This window comes from Schistocerca serialis, chromosome 2 (assembly GCF_023864345.2).
Source record: "Schistocerca serialis cubense isolate TAMUIC-IGC-003099 chromosome 2, iqSchSeri2.2, whole genome shotgun sequence".
Classification (NCBI taxonomy): domain Eukaryota; kingdom Metazoa; phylum Arthropoda; class Insecta; order Orthoptera; family Acrididae; genus Schistocerca; species Schistocerca serialis.
The window spans coordinates 613,355,161-613,369,686 of NC_064639.1; the positions used below are offsets into that span (position 1 = coordinate 613,355,161).

At 44.9% G+C, this 14,526-nt stretch overlaps 1 protein-coding gene across 1 annotated transcript in view; it reads left to right on the forward strand.

Annotated features, from left to right (window-relative positions):
- The window catches only part of LOC126456279 (agrin-like), a 172,310-nt gene that overhangs the window by 145,847 nt on the left and 11,937 nt on the right, over nucleotides 1-14,526 (forward strand). The window contains exons 17-18 of the mRNA XM_050092030.1: nucleotides 5,916-6,112; nucleotides 12,357-12,441. Coding sequence (XP_049947987.1) covers nucleotides 5,916-6,112; nucleotides 12,357-12,441 — 282 coding nt within the window. The remainder of the gene's footprint in view (nucleotides 1-5,915; nucleotides 6,113-12,356; nucleotides 12,442-14,526) is intronic.

The following is a 14,526-nucleotide window of genomic DNA, read 5'->3' on the forward strand; positions in this document are numbered from 1 at the left end:
GGACTTGCCTATGGAAAAGATTCCACTTTCGATTCCCAGTCCGGCATACAGTTTTAATGTTCTGGGATGTTTCAAGCCAGCGCACTGTCCGCTGCTGAGCGATAGCGGCGGTAAGAATGGTCCAGTTAAAGTACCTACAATCTACAGTGAATATTCATTGTAGAATGTAGATACTTACGGACAATTATGAAGATGATGAAGTCCCATGCTCCTTGACAGAGCATAGGGGGCGATGCGGGAGACCCGCACCGCTGTACTAGGAAAGGTCCTAGCGGAGGTGGTTTGCCATTGCCTTCCTCCGACCGTAATGGGGATGAACGATGATGATGAAGACGACACAACACCCAGTTATCTCAAGGCAGGTGGAAAATCCTGACCTCGTCGGGAATCGAACCCGGGACCCCGTGCTCGGCAAGCGAGAACGCTACCACGAGATCACGAGCTGCGGACCTATGGACAATTATGGCCGCCGTAATTAGAAACTCCTTATAAGGCAATGCGTCCTGCCAAGACCTTCAGAAGTTTATTTCCACAAAATGCTGATCATTATGAGAAAATTATTAACTTTTCAAATCAGCCACATAAGCCCAGTACACTACCCATTCAGGAGGATTAGAAAAAAAGCAGCCATCCTCCCCAGGCCGAACAAAGTCTCTGTGCCCACGCACCGGAAACTGGTTCTTATGTTTACAATAGTGAACAGGACAGCAATCACGCGCAGCAGGAAACGATACGTTACAACTTGCTGCTGGTCTGTCTGCAGCGCTAAAAGGGTGGGACACGACAATTGGAATACGCTGAGGCCCCGTTGGGTAGTGGTGGCTCATCTGGTTTCTTGCACGTAACGTTAAGGCGGTATTACATGACGCGCATAACGCGTCCAAGTTAAATGCAGACGACCTGCTACCTATCATCGGAACGGATGAAGCTGCGATTTTAGCACACGGTTTATCCAGCGGGAAGAAATAGGATCCGTTCTATTCAGTCGTAGATTCACGCATGCGCACTAGGTGTATTGGCGCATGCGCAGAACGCGTTTTCAGCGGGCTTTCTGTTTGTACACACGTGAGCTCTTGAAGCCGCGTAGGCGTATTGCTTAACATATTGTAGACATTTTCTCAATGAGTAATTTTTTTAAAATGGAGTAATAAAACAAATGAAAATTCTTTCTTTTTGTATTTCCTTTGTGAAAAGTTGTACATCTCGTGATAGCTTCTTAGTGTAGAAATGGAATGAAACAAAGACAGTATAAGTGTGCTTATTGAGGCAAACAGCAACGGAAGGTGTCTCTATGATCCTCTAGATACGCTGTACAATAAAAAGGTACGACTAAAAATGTTTTCTTTTAAGTTTATAAGTTTTATGTAAATGTGATATATTAATTTTAGTTTCGATACGTAAATGTGGTATATTAATTTAACTTTCGATGTGTATGTATCATCTTAATTGGTGAAAGTACCGCACGTGTTTGACTCGGTTGCATGTTTTATATTATTTCAGCATTCCAGCAAGTATAGTGTTAGAATAGTCTCAAGAGTCAGAGCAGTTGTGCCAACCACGACCAGTGACGACAGTAAAAGTCGTTTTGCAGGTCTGCGGTTACGCGATTGTGAAATAGCTTCCCTCAGTCGGACACTGTCACTGCATATACTGAAGGGATAATTGTGTCCTCCACGTTTAAAATTCCGTGAAACGTTAACACCGATAATCATTTGCTTATATATGCATGACATAGAAAGAACACTTTAGTCTATAATTCCACATAAACATAACGGATTTTCATTCTAGCTGCACAAAATAACGATAACTGCTTAATAAATACGAACTTCGACCTCTCAGAAGTTTCAATATGAGTAAATTAGAGCTTTACAAAAATATCAACTTCCACATTCAATGACGTGAAGAAGCCCGCAGTTCTCCACATGCACGCTTGGGGCGCTAGTGCAGATTTACACGTTAGGTGCATCGTGTAGTAGGGCTAACGAAAAAGTTGGCAGTTCCAGACTCGTACGCTTGGAACGCTGTTGAAGACTTGTATTCAATAAGGCACCAATTTATGGGCCGACCGACAAACGGACCAATTTCGTGGTAGCCCACACACGTCCCAAGCGACTGCATTCAGCGAATGCAATGCCGTTCTGTTGTGATTTGTTTATCTTAAGTTCACTGTGTTTATGCTCTACGACGTCCCGCTTGGTTTTACACGGAAACCAAAACGGGGATTTGCCTTGGCTGTTTTAAAGATAACAAGGCCAAAAAAACCAGAGAGAAAGCTGTGGTAAGAGAAGTCGTTAAAGTACGGAAATAAATTCGCCAGTGGCCGAGTGGTTCTAGGCGCTTCAGTCCGGAACCGCGGTGCTGCTACGGTCGCAGGGCCGAATCCTGCCTTGGGCATGGATGTGTGTGATGTCATAGGCTAGTTAGGTTTAAGTAGTTCTAAGTCTAGGGGACTGATGACCTCCGATGTTAAGTCCATAGTGCTTAGAGCCATTTGAACCATTTTTTTGAATTTCACCAAAGCTCTGTTACTTAAGCAGCTAGGATCCAACAATTTTCGCAGTTATCTAAGAATAGATGAATCATGCACTTCGGAGCGGCTGAACATCATCAAAACACCGTGAAACAAAGAGAGTACAGCCATGAGAGAGGCTGTAAGATGCGAGGAGATGTTGTTAGTTGTTAGCTACATTACGATTTCTAACCACTGGCAGACGTTAAGAGGACCTAAAATTAAGTGCTGTTGTATCCTCACACTTCTTAAATAAAATGATTCCTGACACCTGCAACGTGCTGACTGAAGTAATACGTCATGGTAGAGAAAAATAAATAAAACAAAAGAAGTCTGTATAAACGTTATTAATTTATCTACATAGCACAAAAATTGACCGGGAAATTTAAGAATCTAATTTCAGATTCGAGGGTCGTGGCGCAGATCATCTAATAAATACACCACCACACTTTCCCCTTGGTTAGATGTAGGCTGGCCTTTGTTTTAACACTTATAACTCTGAAGCAAGTATATTTTATGAATTAACGTCCATTGAAGGTCGATATTTCGATTTTTAGATTTAAAAAAATATGGTTCAAATGACTCTGAGCACTATGGGACCTGACATCGGAGGTCATCAGTCCCCTAGAACTTAGAACTACTCAAACCTAAGTAACCTAAGGACATCACACACATCCATGCCAAAGGCAGGATTCGAACCTGTGACCGTAGCAGCAGCGCGGTTCTGGACTGAAGCGCCTAAAACCGCTCGGCCACCACGGCCGGCTATAGATTTCATTTCCCATGAAATCCTAAAAAGAGTAATACAAAGGACGACTGTCTTTTATTCTCTCTATGTGCCACACGAAACAATTATGGATTCCTTAAAAAGAAGTGCTTTATTTCTTGCATCTGTATTGCTATACCCCTCCAACGACGTGTCCCACGAACATCTGCAGTCTTTAAATTCCTCCAAAAACTCTATCTTTAAGGCTTAGTTCGCCTCGTATCCTGTCACGCATGTTCGAGCAGCATTTAACCCCGCGCTCAGTGTTTTTTTCCTTTATTTTGATTTCATTCCCCTGCCCCATATGGGCAGGGGAGGGCTGTCAGCAGCACAATCCGCCGCTCTTCAGCCGAGTGACATGACAACTAAAACAAGAATAAAATGTTACATACATAAGGAGATAAAAAAAGGGGAACATAAAACAGAGTAATGGGAGAAAATGGAGGTAAAAATACATTGACATGGAGACATTCATGGGGGACAGTTAAAAAAGTCACCAGAAAGTTAAAACACACAGTTGGCGATTCTTAAAATACAGAGAAGGCACTGGATGCACATGCACTGGTTAAAAGTCGGCCACAGTATTTAAAACACTCCAGAGCAACACACTTAAAACCCACTTGGAGCACACATGACGAAGAATAAAACTGCCAGGTGGGACCTGCCGAGGGAAAGGTCAGAGAGGATGGAAAAGGAGGGGAGAGCAAGGGGCAACAGGGGAAGCGGCGGGATGAAGAGAGTAGGAGCGTCAGCGGGTACACTAAGAGGCAGGAGACCCAGGGGGGCAGGAGATGAAGAGGGAAGACAAGGCAGGACGGAGTGCAGAGACACTGAAAGGGGACACAAGAGAGGGAGGGGGAGTAGGAGGGGGAAGCCGCTCAGGAGGAGGGAGGGGGAGGAGAGGGAGCCCTGAGGAGGAGGCAGAAAGATGGGGTTAGAGTTGGTAGGAAGGGTAGATGTCAGGGCGAAGCTGATCATTCGGGATGGTAGATGGGGGGAGTTGCATTGGGAAACGAGATGGAAGGTGTGGAGATGGAGAGAGGGTGGGACACAATAGTAAAGGCGCGGCAACTGGTTGGGGGTGGAGAGGAAGGGAGACAGCAGGGGGTGAGGTGGATCAAGGCGGCGGACAATATATAGTTTGAGGATGTGTTCAAGGAAAAGGAGAAGGTGGGGGAAGGGGAGGAGGTCGTAGAGGATGCGCGTGGGGGACGGAAGGTGGATGGCGAAGGTGAGGCAGAGCTCATGGCGCTCGAGCATTTGGAGGGCTTTATAGAACCAGGGAGGGACGGAAATCCAAGCTACGCTGGCATAATGGAGGATGGGGCGGATCAAGGATTTGTAGGTGTGAAGGATGATGGAAGGATGCAGACCCCACATCCGGCCGGACAGGAGTTTCAGGAGGCAGAAGCAGTTGTGGGCTTTGTTTTGGATGGTAAGGAGGAGTCCAGGTGAGGTGGCGGTCGAGTGTGAGGCCAAGGTATTTAAGGGTAGGAGTGAAGTGGATAGGACGGCCATAAATGGTAAGGTAGAAATCATGGAGGCGGAAGGAGCAGGTGGTGTGGCCTATGATGATCGCCTGGGTCTTGGAGAGATTGATACGGAGAAACCACTTGTTGCACCAAGTGGTGAAATGGTCAAGGTGGGTTTGGACGGTATGTTGGGACCGTGTAAGGGTAGGATAAAGGGCTAGGAAGGTGGTGTCATCAGCAAACTGGATAAGATGAACACGTTGGGGAGGTTTGGCCATATCAGCAGTGTATAGGAGATAGAGGAGAGGGTAAAGGACAGAACCTTGGGGTACACTGGCAGAGGGATAGAAAGTACGGGAGTTGGAATTGTGGATAGTCACATAGGAGGGACGATAGCAGAGGAAGGAAGCAACGAGACAGACGAAGTTGACGGGGAGAGCATAGGTCTGGAGTTTGAAGAGGAGCCTGGGATGCCAGACACGGTCATAGGCGTTCTGGAGATCAAGGGAAACAAAGATAGCGGAGTGACGGGAGTTAAGTTGGAGGGAAAGAAGATTGGTAAGGTTGAGGAGCTGATCGTAGGGGGAGAAGGAAGGCCGGAAGCCACATTGGGTAAGGGGAAGGAGGTGGTGCTGGTTAAGGTGGCGGTGAATACGGTGAGAGAGGATGGCCTCGAAGACCTTACTGAACACGGAGGTGAGGCAGATGGGACGATAGCAAGAGGTATCAGAGGGGGGTTTGCTAGGTTTAGGGAGCAGCAGGACACAGGAAGTCTTCCACAGGTTGGGGTAAAATCCAGTGGAGAGGAGGACATTGTACAGGGTAGCAAGGACAGACAGGAAGGATGGGGGGGATTCCTTGAGGTGGCGGTAGGTGACGCCATCATGACAAGGGGCGCTGTTGCGTTTGGCGCGCTCAGTGACGAAAGGCGAACTTTTGTCTGGCGGTTGGCACGACAGCGCTACACATTGCAGATATTGGGTGGTGTGGTCGCCTGTCGGTTGGTCCTACCAGCCTGACATCCCGACGAGGAAAGTTGGTCGATCGGTCAAGTGGCCTGCACACGTCCAATTTGTCGGTCTGTCGATCGGTCGGTTGGTGCGTGTGTAGAGGCCTGTAGGTGTGTCGTGTAGTGCCGGCTTGAGTTGCAGCCAGCGCGTGCTTGCAGAGCCCCCCGCGGCGAGGGCGTCCCGGCGGCGGCGGGCCTGCGCGGCGCCGTGCAGCGGCTGTCCGTCAACGGCCGCCTGCTGGAGCTGGGGACGGCCGCGGCGCAGGCGTCGCCCTCCGTGCCGCCATGGCGAGGGCCGCTCTGCGCGCACCCACACTGCCTGCCGCGCTGTCAGCTCGGCGGCCGCTGCAGCCAAGGTGAGGCCGGCACGCGCTCGCTGCAGACATGCTGAGGCCACAGCTCTTAATTTCGGAAAATGACTGGCGTAACATCTCTTAATCGCTATGCACGCGACAGCATGCGTACCTATTACAGTAGTGGCAATCAGTATAAAGACATGGTTATTTGAAGGAAAAAGAACGTTGTCGGCCGGAATAGTTGTGCACAGTATGTACGCAGTAGTAAGAGATCCAGTATAGTGACAAATGCAGTCAGATCGTATCGAATTGGATGTCGGTAGTACATAATACAAGGGGCGTTTGGAAAGTCCGTGCAAAAATAAAAGCTACTTACGTGTTTGGGATAAACCTTTTTTATTTTTCGACATAGTCTCCTTTTACACTTGTGCACTTCGTCCAACGCTGTTCTAATTTGTTGATACCTTCCGAATAATAGGAATTGTCCAAGTCTGCAAAATAGCTGTAAGTTGCTGCAGTCAGCTCCTCGTTTGAATGAAATCTTTGTACCGTCAGCCATTTCTTCAGATTAGGGAACAAATGGTAGTCTGAGGGAGCCAAGTCTGGAGAATAGGGGGGATGCGAAACGTGTTGGAATCCCATTTCCATTAATTTTGCGACCACAACTGCGAGGTGTGTGCTGGTGCATTGTCGTGATGGAAAAGGACTTTTTTGCGGTCCAATCGCCGGCGTTTTTCTTGCAGCTCGGTTTTCAAACGGTCCATTAACTATGAATAATATGCACCTGTAATAATTTTACCCTTTTCCAGACAGTCGATGAGGATTATCTCTTGCGAATCCCAAAACACTGTCGCCATAACCTTTCCGGCCGAAGGAATGGTCTTCTCCTTTTTTGGTGCAGATTCCGTCTTGGTAACTCATTGTTTAGATTCTTGTTTGGTCTCAGGTGTATAGTAATGTATCCATGTTTCGTCCACAGTGACGAAACGACGCTTAAAAGTCCTGCGGATTCTTCCCGAACAGCTGCAAACAATCCTTGCAACACTTCACACGATTACATTTTTGGTCAAGCGTGAGCAATCGCGGAACCCATCTTGCGGATAGCTTTCTCATGCCCAAATATTTATGCAAAATATTATGTTCCCGTTCATTCGAGATGCCCACAGCACTAGTAACTCACGCACCTTAACTCTTCTAGGCGCTCAGTCCGGAACCGCGTGACCGCTACGGTCGCAGGTTCGAATCCTGCCTCGGGCATGGATGTGTGTGATGTCCTTAGGTTAGTTAGGTTTAAGTAGTTCTAAGTTCTAGGGGACTGATGACCACAGATGTTAAGTCCCATAGTGCTCAGAGCCATTTGAACCATTTTGAACCTTAACTCTTCTGTCATCCATCACCATATCATGGATTTTATCAGTGATTTATGGAGTCGTAACCTCCACAGGGCGTCCAGAACGTTCAGCATCACTTGTGCTCATATGGCCACTCCGAAAATTTTGAAACCACTTACAAGGGAACCTCCCCATCGCACCCCCCTCAGATTTAGTTATAAGTTGGCACAGTGGATAGGCCTTGATAAACTGAACACAGATCAATTGAGAAAACAGGAAGAAGTTGTATGGAACTGTGAAAAATAAGCAAAATATACAAACTGAGTAGTCCATGGGCGACATAAGCAACATATTGGACAATGCGAGCTTAGGAGTGCTGTGGTCCCGTGGTAGCGTTAGCAGCTGCAGAACGAGAGGTCCTAGGTTCAAGTCTTCCCTCGACTGAAAATTTTACTTTCTTTATTTTTGCATAATTATTATCTGTCCGTTCGTTCATTGACATCTCTGTTCACTGTAATAAGTTTAGTGTCTGTGTTTTGCGACCGCATCGCAAAACCGAGCGATTAGTAGACGAAAGGACGTGCCTCTCCAATGGGAACGGAAAACATTTGATCGCAAGGTCATAGGCCAACCGATTCCTCCACAGGAAAACACATCTAATATATTCTATACGACACTGGTGACGGCATGTGCGTCACATGACAGGAATATGTTGTCGACCCACCTAACTTGTACACTTGGCGAATGGGTAAAAAGATTCTTCTACCTTGCCCGATTTAGGTTTTCTTGTGGATTTGATAATCACTCCCAAAAAAGTGATGAAAACATAAGAGTTTGTCACATAAACTGAAAATAAAAAATTAAACTTTTCACACAATGGAAGATTTGAACCAAGGACCTTTCGTTCCGCAGCTGCTCACGTTACCACGAGACCACGGCGCTCCTGCGTTCCCATTGTCCTTAATGTTGCCTATCTTCCTTTGAACTACTCAGTTAGTATATTTTGCTTATTTTTTCACAGTTCCACACAACTTCTTCCTGTTTTCTCAATTGATCTGTGTTCAGTTTTTCAAGGCCTATCCACTGTGCCAACTTATAACTAAATCTGAGGGGGGTGCGATGGGGAGGTTCCCTTGTTAGAAACTATTCTAATTGAAGGTGCAGACTCACCGTAATGTTTATTAAGCTTCTCTTTAGTCTCATGAGGCGTTTTGCCTTTCATAAAGCAATGTTTAATCACCCCACGAAATTCTTTTTCCTCCATTTTTTGACAATCACTCGACTTCCTTGATTCACACGAATGGCAAACACAAAGAAATAGACCAATATGGTTGAAAGTTGGTATGAGTTCTTTTCAAAGAGGCTACTAACTAAACATCACCTCCATACGCGACGGTGCTGCCATCTCTCGGACTCTGCACGGACTTTTCAAACGTCCCTCGTATAACAAAACATCCATGATTGAGGTAGTGCAGGGTGGAACCCAATACAAAAGTAATCGGCTCTTTCTGGTGTTTGTGTGTGCCTTTGGTGCAGACACTAGACACACCATTAGTGACGACGCATGTTGTATACGTAAACCACGAATGTAAGAATGCCACGCGGAAAACAGTTATCGTGAGATGACAATCAGAAACCGGTGAGTACAAGGAAATGCGACTCTCTAATCGTCAAATTGCCAAGATGTTGAACTGTGCAAGTACAGTGATTGATAGTTTCATTAGGCTGGGCGCACAGTAGGGACAGAACAGAAATATATGAAGGTGACCGTGCAGCTTCTCGAACCCGAGATCTCCTCCTCCTCACATGGCACACGCTCTATCCAACAACTTTTTTTTTTTAAATCTCATTTTGTTCGCTTTTGTCCGTTGCATCTGCTCGGGGCGGACGTCGTAAGACATCCATTTTAAGTTCGTTGTTGATCGATTAACTCAGTTTTTTTATTATAGAGGGCAGCTAACCCTATGACCGAACACGCTGAGCTACCGTGCCGGCATCCATCTGAGCCACCGAGGGCACAGAGGATCCCTTGCACGCTCCCCGTGAGTCCCACATTCCCAACATGTCCACACCACTACATTCACAGTGCGCCTAATAGATGTTTGCCCATCACACACATTACTCGTGGCAGATTAATCTACCAAGTCCCGTACAAGTTGGGGCATAGCGTGTACGTTCGCACAAGAAGGTCAATGGCCGGCTAGCCATATTTTAACTATATATGAAGGTAGTATCTGTTCACGAAAGAACAGATACCATTGAAGACCGTGCAGCTTCTCTAGAATGAAATGATAATAAAATCGACACCCTAGCAGCAGATAAAGTTACAACATGGCTACCCGGCCATTGACCTTCTTGTGCGAACGCACACGCTATACCCTAACTTGTACGGGACTTGGTAGATTAATCTGCCACGATTAATGAGTGTGATGCGCAAACATCTATTAGGGGCACTACGAATGTAGTGGTGTAGACATGTTGGGAATATGGGACCCACGGGGAGCGTGCAAGGGACAAGTCCCAGCAGGCGCACTATCCTCTGTGCCCTCGGTGGCTCAGAGGGCTGCTCACCCTCCGTAATAAAAAACTGAGTTAAGGAATCAGCGATCAGCTTGAACGGATGTCTTGTGACGTCCGCCCAGACCAAACGCAACGAACAGTGCCGAGAAAAAAGATGAATACAGCGTTTGCCATGTAAGTAGGAGATACCGGGTTCGAGTCCCAGTCGAGGCACACGTTTTCAACATGTGCCCAATGATGCAGATCAACGGCTCTTTGCAGCTAGTATGTCGATTTAATTATCATTTCACATAACGGGAACTATGGGCTAAGTAGAAAATCATTTGACACATCGAAACAGTTCATTTTCCGCAAAGCAAGGGACGTAAACCGTTATTCTCAATTTGATGCTGATTTACAGTTGTCAGTAACTGCCAAACATGCACGACAAATTTTGACAAATGATAGACATCTTGCATTCAAGAAACGACTGCACAAACCTGCTCTAACACCCAAACTTAAACAGTCTAGATTGGAGTTTGCTCAAAAACATATGTGGTGGACTTTAGAATGAGCTAAAGTGATCTTGAGTAAGAAGAAGAAATTTAATTTAGATAGGTTGGATGGATTTCAATGTTTTTGGCGTTCTCTGACAACAGTGCAGCGGGGAAAAAATGAACAGAAATTTTGGTGGTGGAAGTGTTTTGATTTGTGCAGAGTTCTGCGCTAAATGTAAATAACGCATTGCTTGGCTGAACACTGGAATCAACTCTAACATGTCCACTGAGAAGCTAGGGACAGAGCTCATTGTAATGTAGGTGGACCTAAGGAACGAAAGTCTAATGTTTCAACAGGACAACACATCTCTACATGTTTCTGTTACAGCCAAAAAGTGCTTTTAAGATAAAGATACTGATGTCTTGCCCTGGTTTGCACGTAGCCCGGATATAAACCGCTCGAAAAAACTTCGGGAAATACTTGGAAGGCGTATTTATCGCAATGAAAGGCAATATGAGGCCGTATCTGAGCTGAAAACTGCGGAAGGGGAAGAGTATGTGGCAATTTCACTGCAAGAACCACAAACCCTAACAAAATCAATGCCAAAGAGAAGTTTTTAGATAATTAGGAATAAAGAAGATTGGACAAACTACTAACAGTTGTAAGGAGGCTCTTTAGGTTTCTTATGTTGGTAATGCCACGTAGCGCTCTGTATGAAAATCGCTGCCTGCGCTGTGTGCAGTCTGTGGCTGGTTGGACTCACTGTTGGAATATTCGCTTGTGTAGTGTTGGGCAGTTGGATGTGAACAGCCAGCAGTGGTGGATGTGGGGAGAGAGATGCCAGAGATTTGAGACGTTGCTATAAGCGGACGATCTGGACGTGTGTCCGACAAAAAAAAGGAAATTTGTAAAGATGGATGTCATACATGTATATATATATATATACATGTAGTATCCATCTTTACAAATTTCCTTTTTTTGTCGGACACACGTCCAGATCGTCCGCTTATAGCAACGTCTCAAAACTCTGGCATCAACTTTTGAACACTATTAATGTAAATACATTGTTTGTTCTCTATCAGAATCTTTCATTTGCTAACTATACCCATCCTTCTGTTCAGTGAACATCTCGAGCAGCGTTTCTCGAACTGTTGTGCTAATTGAGTGACTTCTTTATTTCAAAGCAGAACTGTTTCAACGATGGCTAGCCTTTATCAACTCACGGTAGTAATTTTTTCGGATGCCAGTGGCGCGTGGAACACTGCAGTTACCTTCACGGTTATTCAGACTGATACTGTGAGTCCACACACACTATAGCCTTTCACCGTAGTAACACACAAACAATTCACCAACTACGTCGATACAGAAGTATTACTATCTTTTGGCACAAAAGCCGAATATAATCAGTTTTTGCATCTTGGATAAATAGTTTCTTTCGTCAGTGACTAACCTGTCATCAACGGTGCTTGGCCTGGCACATTGACGACCAAGGGTTTAGACCGTTTCCCACACTCGTCTACACGAACTACCATCACATTTTCATCTTAACCTCATAAATACGATACACAGAATATAAGGACATACATAGCAGCGTTGTGCACTATTAGCAGACTGATTAATTTCCTTAGATTTAAATCCCAGTAAAAGTCCATGCGCGGAACCGAAAAAAATTATGTTCCTGTTTAGAATTAAAGCCTGAATAAATTTTGCTTTCTTTTGTAATATTGAGTTTGTAAACGTAATTTTTAAATGGTCATTTAAATTAGATTGTAACGAAACTTGTTATTGGTTTTGATTTATTCCAATAATTTAGTTTAAGAGCATCGTCAGTGAAATTGTGTGCCAGAAGGTTTCACGTTATGAGGGAGATTAATGAAGTTTCGGGTATACGCTAACATATGCCACAATTACCATTGTTGGTTTAAAGTTCAGTTGTCATTGGCGTGAGTGTCGTAACTTTCAGTTTTGTTTTCCAGGTGATCGTAACGACTCAATCAGTGAAAGACCAGTCAAATTTACGGGATCTTCATTTTTCCGCCTTCCAAATAAAGTAATAAAAAGGTAAGTATTCTCAAGCGCTGTGGTCTTTAAAGAAGAGTAAACAAAACTAAAATAATTGTAATCTGTTTCTTTTTTTCAAAACAAATATTTTTCTTCTATGCCTAGGACAGAAGTCGCACTCCCTCCTCACAGTTTTTTTTACGATAAAGGAAATCAGTTGATTTTCTTACACTTATTGTAGACTGCCAAATTAGTGACGCCATACACGACGATATTATGTAGTACAATATGACACTGAAGTAACAAAAAATTTTCAAGTGAAACCCCCATCCAGTCGGTCTTATTCCAACCTTGTTTACAAACCCGCAAAAAAGTTATTGGCAAAAGGTGGGGCAGCCTCTAAAACAATGTTGGGCGAAGTGACTCATTGCTGCACTACGTAGACGTAAATTGCACACCATAATGGTTAATTTCTTTTATAGAATCGGGAAATTTGGCTTGTCTTTGTTCATATGTTGAGAATGTGCTGAACGAGTGGAAGAGGTAACACAACGCAATATAATTTCAGCATCATTTTCTTATGTTTTTTGGCTACGTAATTAAAACAATGCAGATAGCCTGCACCGTAAGACAATACTCGACTGCTGACTGACCAGAATTCTTATCAAAATATCCTGGCAGTCACTCATCTTGTTTTATATTTTCTGCAGTGTTGGCAGGAGAGCCAACACCGTGTTACGTTAGGAGGCCGAAACGCACGCGTTTTAGCTCACGCAGGCTGGCGTGAGGAGGGAAGAACTATACTGACGTGAGGTCTGGAACATGGCAAAGAATTAGAATTCAGAAAGCGGACGTAGCTAGTTTGATACTTAACTTTAATCCATTAATGATCAACGTCGCTCTTGACGGTACATGATTCACAATATTATCTGTTCAGAATAGTAACTGAATATGGCGCCTTGCAAGGTCGTAGCAAATGACGTAACTGAAGGCTATGCTAAACTGCGCAAATGAGAGCGCATGTAGACAATGAACCATCGCGGCTGTACAACTGGGACGAGTGCTAGTGGAGTCTCTCTAGACTAGACCTGCCGTGTGGCGGCGCTCGGTCTGCAATCACTGATAGTGGCTACACGCGGGTCCGACGTATACTAACGGACCGCGGCCGATTTAAAGGCAAGTGTGGTGTCTGGCGGTGACACCACATTTTCTTGTTCCACTTTCAACGTTGATGCGATGCAACGAAGGCTCATTGATCTGCTCTTTACTTGAAATATAGCCAATCAGAATTCTTTGACATGGAGTAATGGACTCAGTTTCGTAGATTTTTTCGCGAATGAACAAAAATTTTCAATTTCAGAGATTTTTTTTTTTTTTTTTTTTTTTTTTTGTGACTTGGCAAGACAGCCAAGTCACTATGAGAGGAAGCCGAAAGGCACGCGCTTAAGCTCACGCAGGCTGGCGCGAGGTCTGGAACAGTTAAGGGAATTAATAATAGCAAATAAAGTACGTAGTTGATGTAATACTTAACTTTAATCCATAACTGGAGAACATCGCTCTTGACGGTACATGTTTTATAATTTCAATATTAACTGGTAATGGCGCCTTGCTAGGTCGTAGCAAATGACGTAGCTGAAGGCTATGCTAACTATCGTCTCGGCAATTGAGAGCGTATTTGTCAGTGAACCTTTCCTAGCAAAGTCGGCTGTACAACTGGGGCGAGTGCCAGGACGTCTCTCTAGACCTGCCGTGTGGTGGCGCTCGGTCTGCAATCACTGACAGTGGCGACACGCGGGTCCGACGTATACTAACGGACCGCGGCCGATTTAAGGGCTACCACCTAGCAAGTGTGGTGTCTGGCGGTGACACCACATTTTTTTCTAACAACAATATAAGTGGATCATCCGGCAAACTAGACGAAATGATATTTACTGTCAGAGTGTCTAAAAACGCAGGAATGTGGAATACGTGTTTACATAAATGAATACTACCCAGTCACAATTGCGGCTAAAAATTCTCTTTCATCGACGACGAACACATAAGAGAATTTTACACTACATTTATGTTGTTACCTTAAACAGCTGTTACCGTGAGCCTATGATTTTAAAATAGTTCTGTGGGACATCCCTTAGTCTCCTTTATGAC